Source organism: Alosa alosa, chromosome 16, assembly GCF_017589495.1.
Source record: "Alosa alosa isolate M-15738 ecotype Scorff River chromosome 16, AALO_Geno_1.1, whole genome shotgun sequence".
In the NCBI taxonomy this organism is placed as follows: domain Eukaryota; kingdom Metazoa; phylum Chordata; class Actinopteri; order Clupeiformes; family Clupeidae; genus Alosa; species Alosa alosa.
Genome location: NC_063204.1, coordinates 27,797,611 through 27,812,365, shown reverse-complemented (window position 1 = coordinate 27,812,365; position 14,755 = coordinate 27,797,611). Strand labels below are relative to the sequence as shown.

The following is a 14,755-nucleotide window of genomic DNA, read 5'->3' as shown; positions in this document are numbered from 1 at the left end:
ACCAAACATCCGTTAAAACTGAGAGTTTTAATGGGAGTTTACGTTTTAAACGGAGTTTAACTCCAGGTAAGTTCTGGAACCCTGGTTCTAGAATGTTCCGAGAGGTTGTCACTCACATGTGCTGCGAAGCGTTGGGGAAGAACTCAGAGTACTGTGGAGCAGAGTCCTCAGGTCCGTGGGGTGCCGCATGGCTGATCACCATCATCACCGGCCGATGAGGGTACATGCGCTTAGACATCCGGAAGAAGTTGATGCTGTCATTAGTGATCAAGTCCGTGAAGTAGTCCTGTTAAAAAAAAAAGAGGTTGGTTAGGGGGGGCGTAGGAGTTGGGGGTTTGGTGGGGTCAAGCTCAAAATGAAACATTCCTGCACAGCAAGGCAATGAAAGGGATTACAGTGAGTCTGTGGAAGTGCTTAAATTTTTTTCCCTCATCACGGCTTGGCCCCTTCAAGTCACCCACATACCACCTACAAGGTAGGCCACTGCCTCCGTTAAGGACTTTTACATTGCGTGTGACTTCATGGGGCCATGGCGCCTCATTGGATACGACACCCGGTGTTGACACCAACACTCGCTGACGAGAGAAGGTTGCGACTCTCGGCCCTGAGAATGGTGTTTTGGCAACAGCGAGGTCTCTCCGTCCCTACTGCGAGGCTACGGTCAGGAATGCACAGGAGGCCTCTGGAGGTGACCCCCCACCCCGGCCCAATAACGTGGGGGCAAAGCAAGCCTGGACCCCCCGCTTCCCCCCCAGCATGCACTACAAGCAAGCCACGGCTGCTGTGACCTGATCCATTCAGGTTGATGGGAAAGCCACCTGGCCCTGGCTGCCCCAGACCTAAGATAAAACTAACACTAACAGTGCAGCAGGCAGCCGTGGGTGTTGAGGGTGGGGGGGCAGGCTGATTTACAGCTATTCTTCAAGTGGCCTGCTTATGGACTTTGCCCTTCTAGGCCCTCTGCACCCCGTAAATGTCTCGCTGCTCAAGTGCGCCTCTGCAGAGGCACCCCACCCCCGCCATGCATGTGCTGCTCATATGGGGAGTCTGGGAAAGGGCCAAAGACTAAACAACTTGTAGACAACGAAGAAATGAATCCTCTACAATGACACTATGAAAGTGGAGAGGAACCTCCAGCGCATGCTTTTAAAACTAAATAAGTGTACATTTGAGAACTTTGTATCTCTTTCAAAAGTTCTGATGACTGCATTTGACCCAGGCACAGCCTTGATCCGGTGAGTCAGGACAAATCTTGACTCGGGGGCGAAACGAAACATGTTGGAACGGTAATCATAATAGGAGGACAATAAAATCGCAATATAAACCACGCTCAGAGAATTGTTGAGTCAGGGACATTTATATGTGGTCACTTTCCCTAGCCGCACTCTTAAGGAGCTCTGTTGATTTTGAAGACAGAACGTCTGGCACAGTGCATTGGACAGTCCTATTACAGTCGAGTCCAAGCCATGGTTTTATGTCACTATCCTCAAGGTTACTCTCCTTCTCTCACAGGCTTCATAAATACCCTTACTAAAACCTGATTTCCGACATTCTCTTTAACAAATGTTATTTAGTCTCAAAATGAATCAAGCCTGACGTCAATCAGGTTCTTTATTGAAAGTTGTTTTATAATTGAAGTATTCCTGTGGTGGGTTTTGAGGTCTACTTGTACGGAAAGTCTCCAGATCCTATATGATGAACCCTTAGTTGCCTCTCAGACTTGTGGGTAACTTTACACCTTCTGCTTATTCAACAAGCAAGCCATTTGACATGTGAGCACCAAGCCAAACATTTATTTACCCATCTTTCCAACGACCCTATTTAAAAGAGTGAAAGCCAGGGCAATTTGTGCCCAGACCAAGAAACCTCTCCTCAAATTCCAACATGCCTCGAGAACTACGCTACCTAGGAGGACGTTGGCAAGCGTCAGGGCTCGGAAAATAAATTCTCTCTGACAGCCTCCGTGGTCCGCAACGCTGTGGAGTCGGGGAGCAAGACGCCATGCTAAGCATAAACTTCTCAAACACGGATTTATCACTTTGTTCATATCCATGTGGGTCTGACACAGGGACGACAAAATGTTCCCCCACTCGCTCTGCTCTGCGGGCTGCCAAAAAGTCTTCGATGTACAGGCAGTAGCATAACATCCACTTTTGAAAAACGACTGTGAAAAAAAATAAGGTAGCAATTTCCTTCAGCAGCTTTGCCCTAGGGGCATTTTTGTGTCCTATTGTTTTTGAACACTGTGGTCTGTTGCTTTTTTTTTAAAGCCTTGCCACTTTGAAAGACGTAAGCACAGTTGATGCTGTTCCTACTTACACTCAACACTCAGCATCCAACCCCTTTAATTTCCCCCAAATTCCTACCACTTTAGATCAGAAGAGGATTATGAGCGATTTGGCAAACTAGGAATTAGTGCGCAAAAAGAAAGACCTAGCAATTGGACATTAAACCTCAAACAAAGAAGCAAGTTGGATTTAATAAGTGCCCTCTGTTGGAACCGAATCTGCAGTGTGTGAATGGAGGACCCTTGGGTACATACCTTGGCATAATCTGCCCCGTGCTTTTCCTTGTAGCCATTCCGACAAACGGTGTAATTATAGAAACGGGAATTTTTGATCAGCCCCACCCACTCTCGCCACCCAGGCGGGATGTAGCTGCCGTTGTACTCGTTGAGGTACTTCCCGAAGAAGCCTGTTGAGGGGAGACGGAAAGACGAGAAAAGAGACAAACATGAATGTGATGGGTAAAGACAGCAGATAGAAATGACAGCCTTCTCCAGAATGCCTCTCATAGTTTTGGTCTCCTCACTTATCTCGCCACAATGGAACGGATAAGCCTAATGTTTTTCTTTTTTTAAGCCTAATTGTTTTTCTCGTTCTTTTTGGAAGTCATGATCAGTGTGGTAAACTGTTGTGTGCGTTGCCCTTGGTAAACATGGACGCTAGGGGATCCCTCTTCCTTCCCGCCTACACTCCTTAATGGCCTCACCTCTCTAGATGTGGTTTCTTTTGAAAGTACCTGTGCATGTTTTTCTTTCTCTCCCTCTCTTCTCTGTAGCTTTTTTTTTTTACGCTATGCTAAAACATTTCCCCCAAAAATGGACCGGGCACGCTGCCAGTCTAGCCCAGCAAGCTAATTGTAGACTAACATATCAGCTTGAAACCACAGGCAGCGGAGGCCGCAGGCTTCAATCCAGTGGGCGAGCTGGCCGTCAGACAGTCACACACACATATTGGCTGGTGATTGGGGACAGACCACGGGGCACGGTTGCCATGTTTGGTTGTTTTAAACCAGACAGGCAGACTGAAGCTTAGCCGTTACGTTTGCACTGGACTTTCAGGAATGCGTGGCAACCGGGACGTGACTTTCCAGTGACCCAAAGAATGGGCGGAAAAGGGAACATGTACCATGGCACCAGAGAAGAGGGAACATATACCATGGCACCAGAGAAGAGGGAACATGTACCATGGCACCAGAGAAGAGGGCACAGAGCCTGTGTGACTCAAGCTGTGTCCAGAACACCCAGTCATTCACCACAAAGTGCACTAAACAGTGAATAACCTTATAGTGGTATATGCAGAGAATGAGTAAATGTTCCAAACACGGGAATAGATTGCTTCAAAATGCAAAGTAGTAATTAGTACACGTTGCTACTATACCATATACTGTGCCACCAAAAATATAAGGTTTGGATCTCATACAATGTGCACTGAAAAATTGAGGTAAACGGTAAACCTGCTTTAAAATGTCATCTGAGCTAATCCCAAAAACACAGCTGCTTCTCTGCAGAGACTAAACACAGTGGTGGTGGTGGTGGTGGTGGTGGTGAGGGCGGGGGGGTTCTCACCAGTGCGGTAGCCCGTGTTGTTGAGGTAGACGGCGAAGGAGCGCGGCTCGTGCTGGGCCTGCCACGAGGGCGAGGAGCAGTTCTCGTTGTTGGTGTAGGTGTTGTGGTTGTGCACGTACTTCCCCGTCAGCATGGAGGAGCGCGACGGGCAGCACATGGGTGTGGACACAAAGGCGTTGGTGAAGGTCGTCCCGCCGTCCTCCATGATCTTGCGCGTTTTGTTCATCACCTGCAAGGAGCCTGAAGACCAATGGATGACACCGTGTTAGGATGACAGTTTGGTCTTTTTATTGCCAATCGTCCATACATTCAAATCAAACCAAAAAGTCTTGGGGCTGACCTCTGGGAGACCACACATTTATTTACTGTAATGTGAGCTTTGGATGAAAGCGTTTTGCCAAATGACGTGAACAACCGTAAATGTCCAGAATGTCAGATAAGTTTTGTTTCTGGCAGTAGTAACTTACTGCACTGTACTTCTGGGAGATTTCACATGCTCATTCAATATACTGTACCGTGTTGGATAAAGAGACTTCAAAATGTCAAAGTTCTCAAATGAGAAAACCGAGGGAGAAAAACTCCAACATATTTTTCATAAATTCTCAAGGGACGCAAAAGTCATCATGAAATATACCGTGTGGTCACCAAACATTTCCGCGTCATTGAAACATAGACCAGTTATGACCACCACCAAACTATTTACACAAAAAAGCCTGCTTATGCCTTATGGTATTGCCGCTGTGGTTCTGTGGTTTCATGATTCAGTCTTTGAGGCAGAGCTCCTCTCAAATATTTAAATTAGGCCGCATCGAGTCACTGGAGATTAGAATGCAAATAACTGGCAGCCTCCATCTCCTCATGAGAATGTGGTCAGCCAAGCGGGGCCCTTCCATCGTTATATTCTCAAAGAGAGAGGAATTTGATTTAATAACAACTAAGTAGCACCCCCTAAAGCGCCTTTCATTTTTTCATAACTCTGACGGCACAGTTATATGAAAACACCCAAAGCAGCCGGTCTTTGTAAAAAGCAAAAACAGGCTAATGTGTGAAGAGGTGTTATCAAGACGTTTTTTGAAGATTAAGGCCTTTTTTTGGCAACATATTACCACTATTAATAATAAAACCAGGCCAGTCCAACATTAAGCACTCACTAGGAAGGACAACAGAATAGCATAATCACGGAAATGGTAAACTGACACACTACACATGACCCCTCCCGATGAGTAAATGTAACTCGAGGATGTAGTGTTTATTTTCGCATGTCTTTCCTCAGGCTCGAGGCCTCTGGAGATTACTGCATATTGCACTGCCGCTATTCCGCTCCCTAATTGCACCAACTCCATCAAGCCCCCTTTCTCCAGCCTCTTTGCGTCTAGTTTCTCTAGTGATGATGACCCAGATGGTGAAGGTGAATGTTTCGCCTGATTCAGAAGCCCTGTGGATCATGGTGGTGTTCAATAGTCAAGAGTTTTTATTTCTTTTTCTCCTTTTTATTTCTAATTTTGTCTTCTCTTCTTGTCCGTGTAGTCATGACACTTTAGAGAACATATGCTCCATTCCCGTCTGGTCACTACTGTTACAATTTATCTTCAATTGACACTTGCTATGATGTGTCATTTCTATCATGCCACAAAAAACATTAAACGTAGGGTCAACGTTTATGGCTTGGGCTAAGCTGCTTTGGACTGTGTACATAGCCCAGATAACACACGCAGAGTGGACAGCTAAAGCACCGTGAGGAGCAATGACTGGATTAGAATTGCTTCACCATCACATGTTATTATCCAGCTCCATCATCAGCAGGCACTGCATCTTGGCCTTACCGAGCTCCACATCCTGGTCGTCGGTCATGATGAGGATAATGTTGGGCCGGATGTTGCGGCGGTCGCGCTGGACTCGGCCGCGAAGGCCCTGACCCCGCGTGGTGAAGGCGCTCGAGGACGACAGCTTGGTCAGCATAAGGCCCAGGGCCAGCAGCCAACCAAGGCTCACAGACCTCATGGTGGCAGAGGGCAGAGGCAGAGGTGAAGGGGACGGGGGGAGGGGGAGCAGGGCAACAGCTGAACACCACTGGGGGAACTGGAGCTTTCAGCAAAGTATCTGTGGACACAAGAAAGAGAGGAAGAGAGATTTTTAGAGAATGAAAGAAAGATTGTGTGTGTGTGTGTGTGTGTGTGTGTGTGTTTCAGAAGATGGAGATGAGAGAAGGGGGTAGAAAGAGACTTCCTTTCAAAGTCATAATATAAAAACAAATGTTCTCTTGGCTGAAAGAAATGGAAAGGACTCGATGAAGGGCCTCTTCCTCTCGCCCTCTTTGACATGAAACAAATGACAGTTCCAGGATCTGCTCAAGCGCTTTACCATACCTGAATCTGAGAAAGCACTTTACATCTGTTTTTAAACCCAAGCGTCACAGATATGTACAGCCATCTACAAACCAAAGAACTAAAACACACGCAGCTATCGATGTCAACCTGAGACCAATAACTTAATCCATTCAAAGACAGAATGAACAGTTAAATCAACATGCATGGATTCACGGTTGTGATTTGCAATGTACATAGACAGTCTCTGAAACTTTTCAGCAGGCACGGACCTCTGAGCAGAAAGCCTCAACACAGATGACAACAACATGCACCCCTACTGTTTTGAGTACTGCAATACATGCACACTAGGTCAGTCAAAAAGCACTTCAAATGCAACCCGAGCTCCTGAATGCTTCTCACCTGAATGTCTCCACTGAGTTTCATGCTGTTCCCAAAAGCCATGCACCTCTACCTTTTCCTCCCTCTCTCTTGCTGTCTCTTTTCTTTCTCTCTCTCTCTCTCTCAGTCTCTTTCACATACACACACTCACGCTCATTCACACACACACACAAACAAACAAACTCACGCACACACACACACACACAAACAAACAAACTCACGCACACACACACACCTCACGAGAGTGGGGCCCGCGCGAGTGTGCTAAGCTCCCTTTCCTGCGTGCGATGACAGAGAGCAGCGGCCGCTCGCTCGCTCACTCACTCATCTCTCTGGGAGCCGAGGGGAGAGGAGAACTGAGCTCTGGCACTCCACTCCACGCACACAGGGACCTCCCGCCACTGGCTGGCCCGGGAATTCCACCCCTCCCGCTGCACGACTCTCAGCCAATCACAGCCCACCTCTGGCCTGTCACTCATCGGGGGCTTTGGGCTGGTGTAGCCATGATTGACATCTATGGGGAGGTGGAGAGGGGTCGGGGGCAGGTGGAGAGGGGGGGGAGAAGGCAGCTGGGGGTGGGGGTTCCAGCAGGGCGGAACAGGGGGAGGCGGTTCCACTGCGTTAACCCCGGGCTTCAGACGCCAATCACAGATTTACACAGACACAGTGCTTTGCCCCCGGCCTCATCAGTGTCCTGTTCTATCACCGGGGCCCACACTTGGGAGTGTCCTTTTCTAAAAGACACAGCTAAGAGGCCAGGTTAAAATGACAGCGCTATGCTATTTACGGGTTTGGGCTACTGAAGTTCTGGGAGTTGGTTTGGGAGACAGACATGCGCTCCTCTCCTTAGCCTGACTGATCAAAGTGTTGTAGACTTTGTAAGTAAGAAACTGATTTCAACATGTTTAACTCCCAGTTTTTTACACAGATGTGAAAGCTAGTCAAGCAAGGCAAATTAAGAAAGGTCACATACAAACTTAAATCTTGTTTTCTGGCATGAACATTTTGAGCAAAGCCTCTTTCCTTAGTATGGCATTTCATGAACTAAAAATGTCATCACTGCAATGAACCACAGCACAAAACAGCTTATCTACTCATCTCAACTGATCATACCCGATTATAATGCATGAGGTAAAAACCATATGGTAATGCATAATTTAAGTGACCGTAATATGCAATTATAATGTATGAAGTATAGACTAGATGGCAATTCATGAGTTAAATGATGGTCATATGTGATTATAATGCGTGAAGCCTAGATCAGATGCTAATTCATGAGTTCAATGATGGCTTTTGTCTAAAGGCCATATGTGGGGGCACTTTAAGGCCATACGGTGGCTGTTGCCTGTTCTGGGTTAATGAGTCGTATCAGGATACTGGGCAGCTTTACACTTGAGACTCCGCTTAATGCTATTCACATCTCACCCCTCTGCACGCACACACACACACACTCACTCATGCATGAGCACACATGAGGACGCACTCAAATCTCTCAACACACACACTCATGCATGAGCACTCACATGAACACCCACACACACACACACACACACACTGAAGTCTCCACATGTATCTACACAGATGGACTGACACACACCCCCTCACACCAGTGAGCACCACAAGCTCGACCCATTAATCCTGGGCCCAGTTGCTTTGGGAGGCTTCATTAACACTATTAAGGGGCAATCGAGAGCAATAATCCGTTTGCGGTTCATTTGCTGGGCTTGAGGGGGAGGAGAGGTTGAAAGTGTACGCACTACCCACATCACAGCTGTGCAGCTCCTTCTCAATTCACCTTCAGGTCAGGTTAGTTGGGCCTACAATTTTTACATTTGAACAGTTCATATTCAGTGATTTAATCTTCTTTAACATGTCAAAATGGTCATAGACATAGAGAGCTCATTTATCCCCTACACTCTTGAGAATTTCATCCGAGTGAAATACCGAGTCAGCCTCTAAGTGCTTTTTTGGACGTGGCAGCATTTCAGACAGGCAGTGTCACGGGCAGCCGAAGCGCAGTCATCCTGACAGCGCTGTACAAACACTGGCGCTGTTTGGACAAACCCCACGGTGCTAGGGGCTGGCTGGGTCCAGACATCCTCATACCGGATTACTCCCCCTGCCCCCACCCCCAGCTGCCCCACACCTACCCCAGGCCCATCCTAACCCACCCCTCTCCACTCAGAACCTCACATCCAGGCTTGGACCCAACCAGTGCCCTCTCAAAGTCAACACACACACACACACACACACACACGAAGGACACCCTCACATTTTCTTGAAACTCTACCGCTAGACAGACACACAGACACATGGGCACATAGTAGGGACACAGCTTTTTTTAACGGTCTTTCTCTCCAGTCTACACCCATAGGCTACACACTCTCTGAAATGGCACGCCACTGACACACTCACACACACCAAAACCCATTGGGCAAGCATGCGAGACAGATCCCAACAGTGACTCCAAGTTGTTAGATTCCAGCCAGTATTAAATTAAACCGGCAATGAGTCCCTGCAAAGACCCCCTTTACGTGACTCTTGAAAATGAAGGGTTCATTATGCACTGAGGCTATAGAAAGGCTCACTAACTCGGCTAGAATTCTCCCAAAAACAGTTGGCCAAAATACAGTGCCACAAAATGAGATCATGTGTTTCTTTGTGACGCCAAAATTAAGCTGGAAGAGCCTCGACCTCAGACACAATTGCAGTCGTTTTCTCAGTGCAGTAATTTTAGAACTGGGTAAACCCCCTAAATAACTTTTCTATTTTCTTCCTTTGAATGGGAGTCGTGAATTATGCTTTTTTTCTCTCCTTTTTTCATTCTCTTTTTTTGTTTTGTTTTAAAATCACCCTTATTCCATCGGAGAAAATGTAAGTCAGCGGGATTAAAACGGAGGCCATTACATCAATCTGAGTGCTGTTCTGCCACACACTCGCTCAGGACCTCCACCGACCCCGGCCGCTTAACAAAACAAGGTTCCAACCACAAGCCACCAAACATGCGCGGATCTCGTTACCGTGCCACCACACGGTTTCCATGAGACAATAGCAAACAAAGAACAGCCGTCCATAAAGTCGTCAAGACAACCGAGTAACGAGGCGAGAACGAGGGAGGAGGAGGAGAGGACCAAGAAGAGCTGTTGATTTGCATACAACTCGTAAATATGGAGCATTCTAGAATCCTATTAGAATTCTTTAGCCTGTCTTCATAATTCAAATGGAATTCTATTAAGAACCTCCCGTTGATGGGTTCTTTGTTAGAAACTGTGTACGTTTTTGGTTTGGCTAGAAGCTTTACAGCAATTTTTGAAGGTCAAGAATGCTTTACAGCCCCAAACACCTCTCTGCCAACAAAAGATTGTGTAGTAAACATCTTATAACCATAACCTTTTAAGGAGGCAAGGCTTTCAGAAGAGCTGTTTTATCTAGGAGCACACCAGTCAACAGGAGTGTACGAGTCCACATGTTGACCTCTGATTGATAATGACCGCATTGACTGCTGTTTTTAAAAGCCACAGCAGAATGCACTTGACTGAGAGCACACCTGACCCAGAGGTTTAGAGTGTAGACATCAACGCCATTCCTGCACACGACGGAATGGCGTCGAGTATGGCTGGGCTAGTGTGCGCTCTCTCTCTCTCTCTCTCTCTCTCTCTCTCTGCCCCCAGGCTGGGTCTTCAAGCGCAGGCACACTCTCCCAAGCCTGTAATGAATATGCCAGTCAGGAATGCCGTGGACCGTGGAGCTCACAGGGACCGACACAAAACGAAGAATCGGCCCAGCTGGGCCCATGGTCCACTCACACACAACCCCCACACGCACACAAACTCACACCATCACACATACACATGAGCACACACACAAATGAAAACTAGTTAACTATATTTAGTCCCTTTTAAATAAATAAACATAAACAGGAACATATGCGTGCACATGCACACACATACACACACTCACTCTCTCCCTCCCTCACAGACACTTGTTCTTACCCTCTCTCACACACACCTGTCCAGACATCCATTCAAAAACCCTTCATTAATCGTACTTTAAGAGTTTGTCATGTTAAAGACTCCACTGAATTCTGTAGTTATGGTCATGTTCATAAAGTTAAAGAGTATCTTTGTTTCAGACCCTAAACTTCAGTCCCTCATTTAAACCACACTAAGAGGAAGCAAATGAGGGTCAGCGAGAGGCCTGCATTTCACATGAGAAGAACAAGACACACTTTTGCCTTGTTTCGGACAACAGTACTTCAGAGGATCACATGCACAGCGTGCTGACAACTGGAAACGGAACGCACAAAAGCAGATCGGCAAAAAAAGATCTCTGCTTTCAAAGCACTTCAAAGTCCAAAATATATTTAGGGGAAAACAGTTATGGATGTGTGGTTGTGTGTGTGTGTTTGTGTGTGTGTGTGTGTGTAGCAGTTTCACACAGTTATGTCTCCAAACGTATAACTAAATTTAATGCTTCAAAGTCACAGCGGTCCCTGTCAATTGCTCACATCTGTTTCACAAATGCAGACTTCTGTACAAGGCCGACTGGCTCAAAGGGCCTTTATTCATGGCCATGCCGGGACACTACAGAATACATTGTTCTGCATCCCTTATTGTTTTTAGGGATTAGGGGAAATGACCCTTGAAATTAGCCCTCACTGTATTAGCCCGGACTAAGCTGGAGGAATAATATTGGGCAGAGACCGGGAAAGAAGAGAGGTCCTGGAGGTTCAAAGGAGCAGGACAAAAAGGCCACTATAAGAGCTTTCACTTGGACCCACAGCTGCCAAACAACCTCTGAAGAAAGGGCAATTTTTCAGATTAATGGGATTTAGGGACAAGGAAAGACCTTTACAGAAAAGACAGGATCTCAATCTTGTTTTTTGTGAAGTTTTCATGATTATACCAGAGGAGCTTTTCGATTTTCCCATCACATTGCTCTCTCACACACACACACACACACACATATACCACGTTGCGCTCAAAGCATGAAGCTGTGGCCTTGGTACAGGCACATGAGAGACAATGGCTGAGGTTTTCTGGGCAAACTGTTGTGTGCCACCGCAGCCAGCTTCCCACCCGCGTGCCACCCACACTCCACACCACATACTTCCATGCCCTCCGAGCCCCTGCTGACCTGGGCCAATGATGTGGCTGCCATGATTGGCACTTAACAAAAGCCTCAACCACCTGGGGTCATATAAAACTACCCACAGCATTTATCTATGGCTGCTCTCTTGTGTCGCTACGGGTATGGAGGGCAATTTGGAACATGACAAAAGGATGTCAACTCTTTATTTTATTTTTTTCTCTGGTGACCTCTCTTTGTAGGCTATACAACACGGTCTCCAGTACAGCAGTTGGTATTCATTCAGATCCTGGTTCTTACTCAACCAGAGACCAACGCTGTAGTTATGCTGTAGTTATGCTGTAGCGCAGGGACAATGAATGCACCAGACAGGATTTGGCGGCTACATTTTCCTCTGAGCCAAAGGCCCCGGTGGTCATTAGCTGGACGGCAGCTCTGGAGAGGTCAAGGGGTCTCGCGGTGGCGGTTCTCTGGCTCAAACGAGAGCCACTTATGAGGAGGCTGCAAATAAGCGACCCAGCTGATGCAGCCTAAAAAGCCAACCGGTCATTCATGAAAGGAGCACGAGAGACAGAGAGACAATGGGCAGTTCAAAGCAGTCTAAAAGCTCCCACTTATTCTCCCTATTTCTCGCAGTCCGTCTTATTCCACTACCCCCCTCTGGCTTTTGTCCACTGCAAAACGTGTTGCCACAGTGAGCCAAGTCACAGGAAAACCAATAAAAATGGGAGGATGAAATCTGCGTGGCAGTACAGCTTAGTTAGCATTCTCGGTGCCGCACCGCAATTGCAATGTGAGCTAGCCAGGACAGGTTTGAATTCTGCCCCATGCCGAGAGCAGGGTCCCTGGGTGCGTTCCATCAGGGCTGCCTGTGGCTGGGAATGAAATGGCCCGGATTAGGCCAAAGAGAGGCTTCGCTGAGAGGGAGAGGGAGAGAGAGAGAGAGAGAGAGAGAGAGAGAGTGAGAGCGAGAGAGACGGACCGTGAGTGCATATGCATGTGCGTGAGGACAGTGAATCGCTCACTTCGGTTTGGAGACGGGAGGTCACATAGTTCAGTATGCTGATTATTCCCAGTAGATCTGCGCACTGGATTGGGTGTGTGTGTGTGTGTGTGTGTGTGTGTGAGTTGGGGGCTGGGGGTGAAATGATTACCGAGCTGCATGAACTGAGAATGCTGGGGTTTTGGTTTCGCAAACATTTTTCTAATCCACCACGAGTTGGCTCGACGGTCTGCGCTGCTCACGACACACTGAGGAGCGACTGTGCGAAAAGGCCCACAGTGCTTTGCAGGGCCACGGGCCAGAGCACACCACAGGCCCACACTCAGCCCCCAAGTGAAGGAGAGCACTGTCGATCCCATCACACACACACACACACACAGACAGACTCCCCATATGCGTGCATGTGTGAGAGAGAGAATGAGAGGGAGTGCACTCACACACACACAAACATATGTATGTATGTATGTATGTATAGGCCTATGTGGCTGTGAGAAAAATACTACAACGTATACTATACCACTGCACTGCACACATACCAACACCCACACACTTTAAAACTTTGAGGAATTTGTGCACACACAGAGATAATTTTATTGACACATTGCGTGATGTGGCTGTGGTGAAAATGAACACCATAAACTTTACAGTGCCAATGAACTCAAGGTAACTCAAGGTGAACTCCAGGCAAAACTGGAATAGGCTACCCATTATTTCAGCAAGCAGCCGACTCTGGCTGACATGTGGTTCAAGCTCGGCCCAGCTGTGGGTGCCAGGACTGTTCCACAGCCAGCTCCAGTCTGTGACTGTTAAAAAAGGGGAAGGAGATTGCATGAGCAGCAGTGTACCATTGGGTGCCTCCTGCACCGAGAGCAAATTATGGGCTAGATTATATTGGCTTAGCGACGGCGTTAACCTGCATTTAAACCGTGGATAATCATGATCATCACATCTTGGGTGATTGCTCTGTGTTGCTTCATGCTCTCTCATTCACTCTTGCACTCACACACACCCGCTCAGACACACGCACACACTCACTCTGTTGCAAACACACACACACACTCATTCCCTTGTAGACACACACACACATTAACTCACTCACTTACTCCCTTGCAGACACACACACTCTCTCCCTAGCAGAGACACACACATAGTGCTAATTACGTGGTGATGGGAAGAATTTACAGTCCCTACTGATGTGGTTAGTCTTTGTTCTCTCTCCTTCAGGCCGTTTGGATCCATCAGGCAGGCTGTAATGCCAGTCGTATGGTGGCTGACTGACTCTGTCCCTCCCTCTCTCCCTTCCACCACCTCTCTCTCTCTCTCTCTCTCTCTCTCTCTCTCTCTCTCTCTCTCTCTCTCTCTCTCTCTCTCTCTCTCTCTCTCTCTCTCTCTCTCTCTCTCTCTCTCTCTCTCTCTCTCCCTCCTCTCTCTCTCTCTCTCCTCTCCTCCTCTCTCCTCCCTCCTCCACCACCCTCTCTCTCTCCTTCCACCACCCCTCCCTCTCTCTCTTCCTCCCTCCCTCCCTCTGTGAGAAGCTGGACGCCTGCTAATCACACGCCACACACCACACACAAGACGCCTCGCCCGACACCGCCGAAGAACCCACCAGCAGCCTGGGACTCTTTTCAGATGATATGGTGAGGTAGGTGTGTGTGTGTGTGTGTGTGTGTGTGTGTGTGTGTGTGTGTGTCACCAGGAGAGTGTGTTCTGTGTTTTGGGAGTGAGTGAGGCGGCACAAGGTCTCTCAGTGTTGGAGTTAATTGTAAGGTTTTCAGTGTGGTCCCGGGAGAGAAGGGTGAGACTGTAGTCTTTGTTTGTATGTTAGTGTGTGTGTGTGTGTCTGTGTGTGTACATGTGGTAGGGAAGACCGGTCCCAGAATGGAAAGTGGGAGAGTGGGTGCACTGTGTCACTTGACAAGGCCTGTCTAGTACTATTAGGGGAGATGAGGAGCTGATGTTCTCATCAAGAGTAATGCACAACAATGGAGCGAAGCTCGCGAGTCCCAGGGCTGAGAAAACCAAAGGCCGCATGTTTGGAAAATTCTCTCCGTGTGGGACATTCTTGGGTTGTTTTTTTCCCCTTAAGCTGTTGGCTTTGCTGTGAATTTT

The 14,755-nt window shown here is 47.6% G+C and overlaps 1 protein-coding gene across 5 annotated transcripts in view; it reads right to left on the bottom strand.

Moving 5' to 3' along the window:
• Positions 1 to 14,755, bottom strand: part of sulf1 (sulfatase 1) — a 116,941-nt gene that overhangs the window by 21,500 nt on the left and 80,686 nt on the right. For all 5 annotated transcript variants that reach the window (XM_048266558.1, XM_048266559.1, XM_048266557.1 and 2 more), the window contains 4 exons: positions 5,674 to 5,950; positions 3,851 to 4,090; positions 2,543 to 2,694; positions 117 to 286 (listed from right to left, as the gene is read on the bottom strand). In XM_048266558.1, coding sequence (XP_048122515.1) covers positions 117 to 286; positions 2,543 to 2,694; positions 3,851 to 4,090; positions 5,674 to 5,851 — 740 coding nt within the window. In that variant the 5' untranslated portion in view covers positions 5,852 to 5,950. The remainder of the gene's footprint in view (positions 1 to 116; positions 287 to 2,542; positions 2,695 to 3,850; positions 4,091 to 5,673; positions 5,951 to 14,755) is intronic.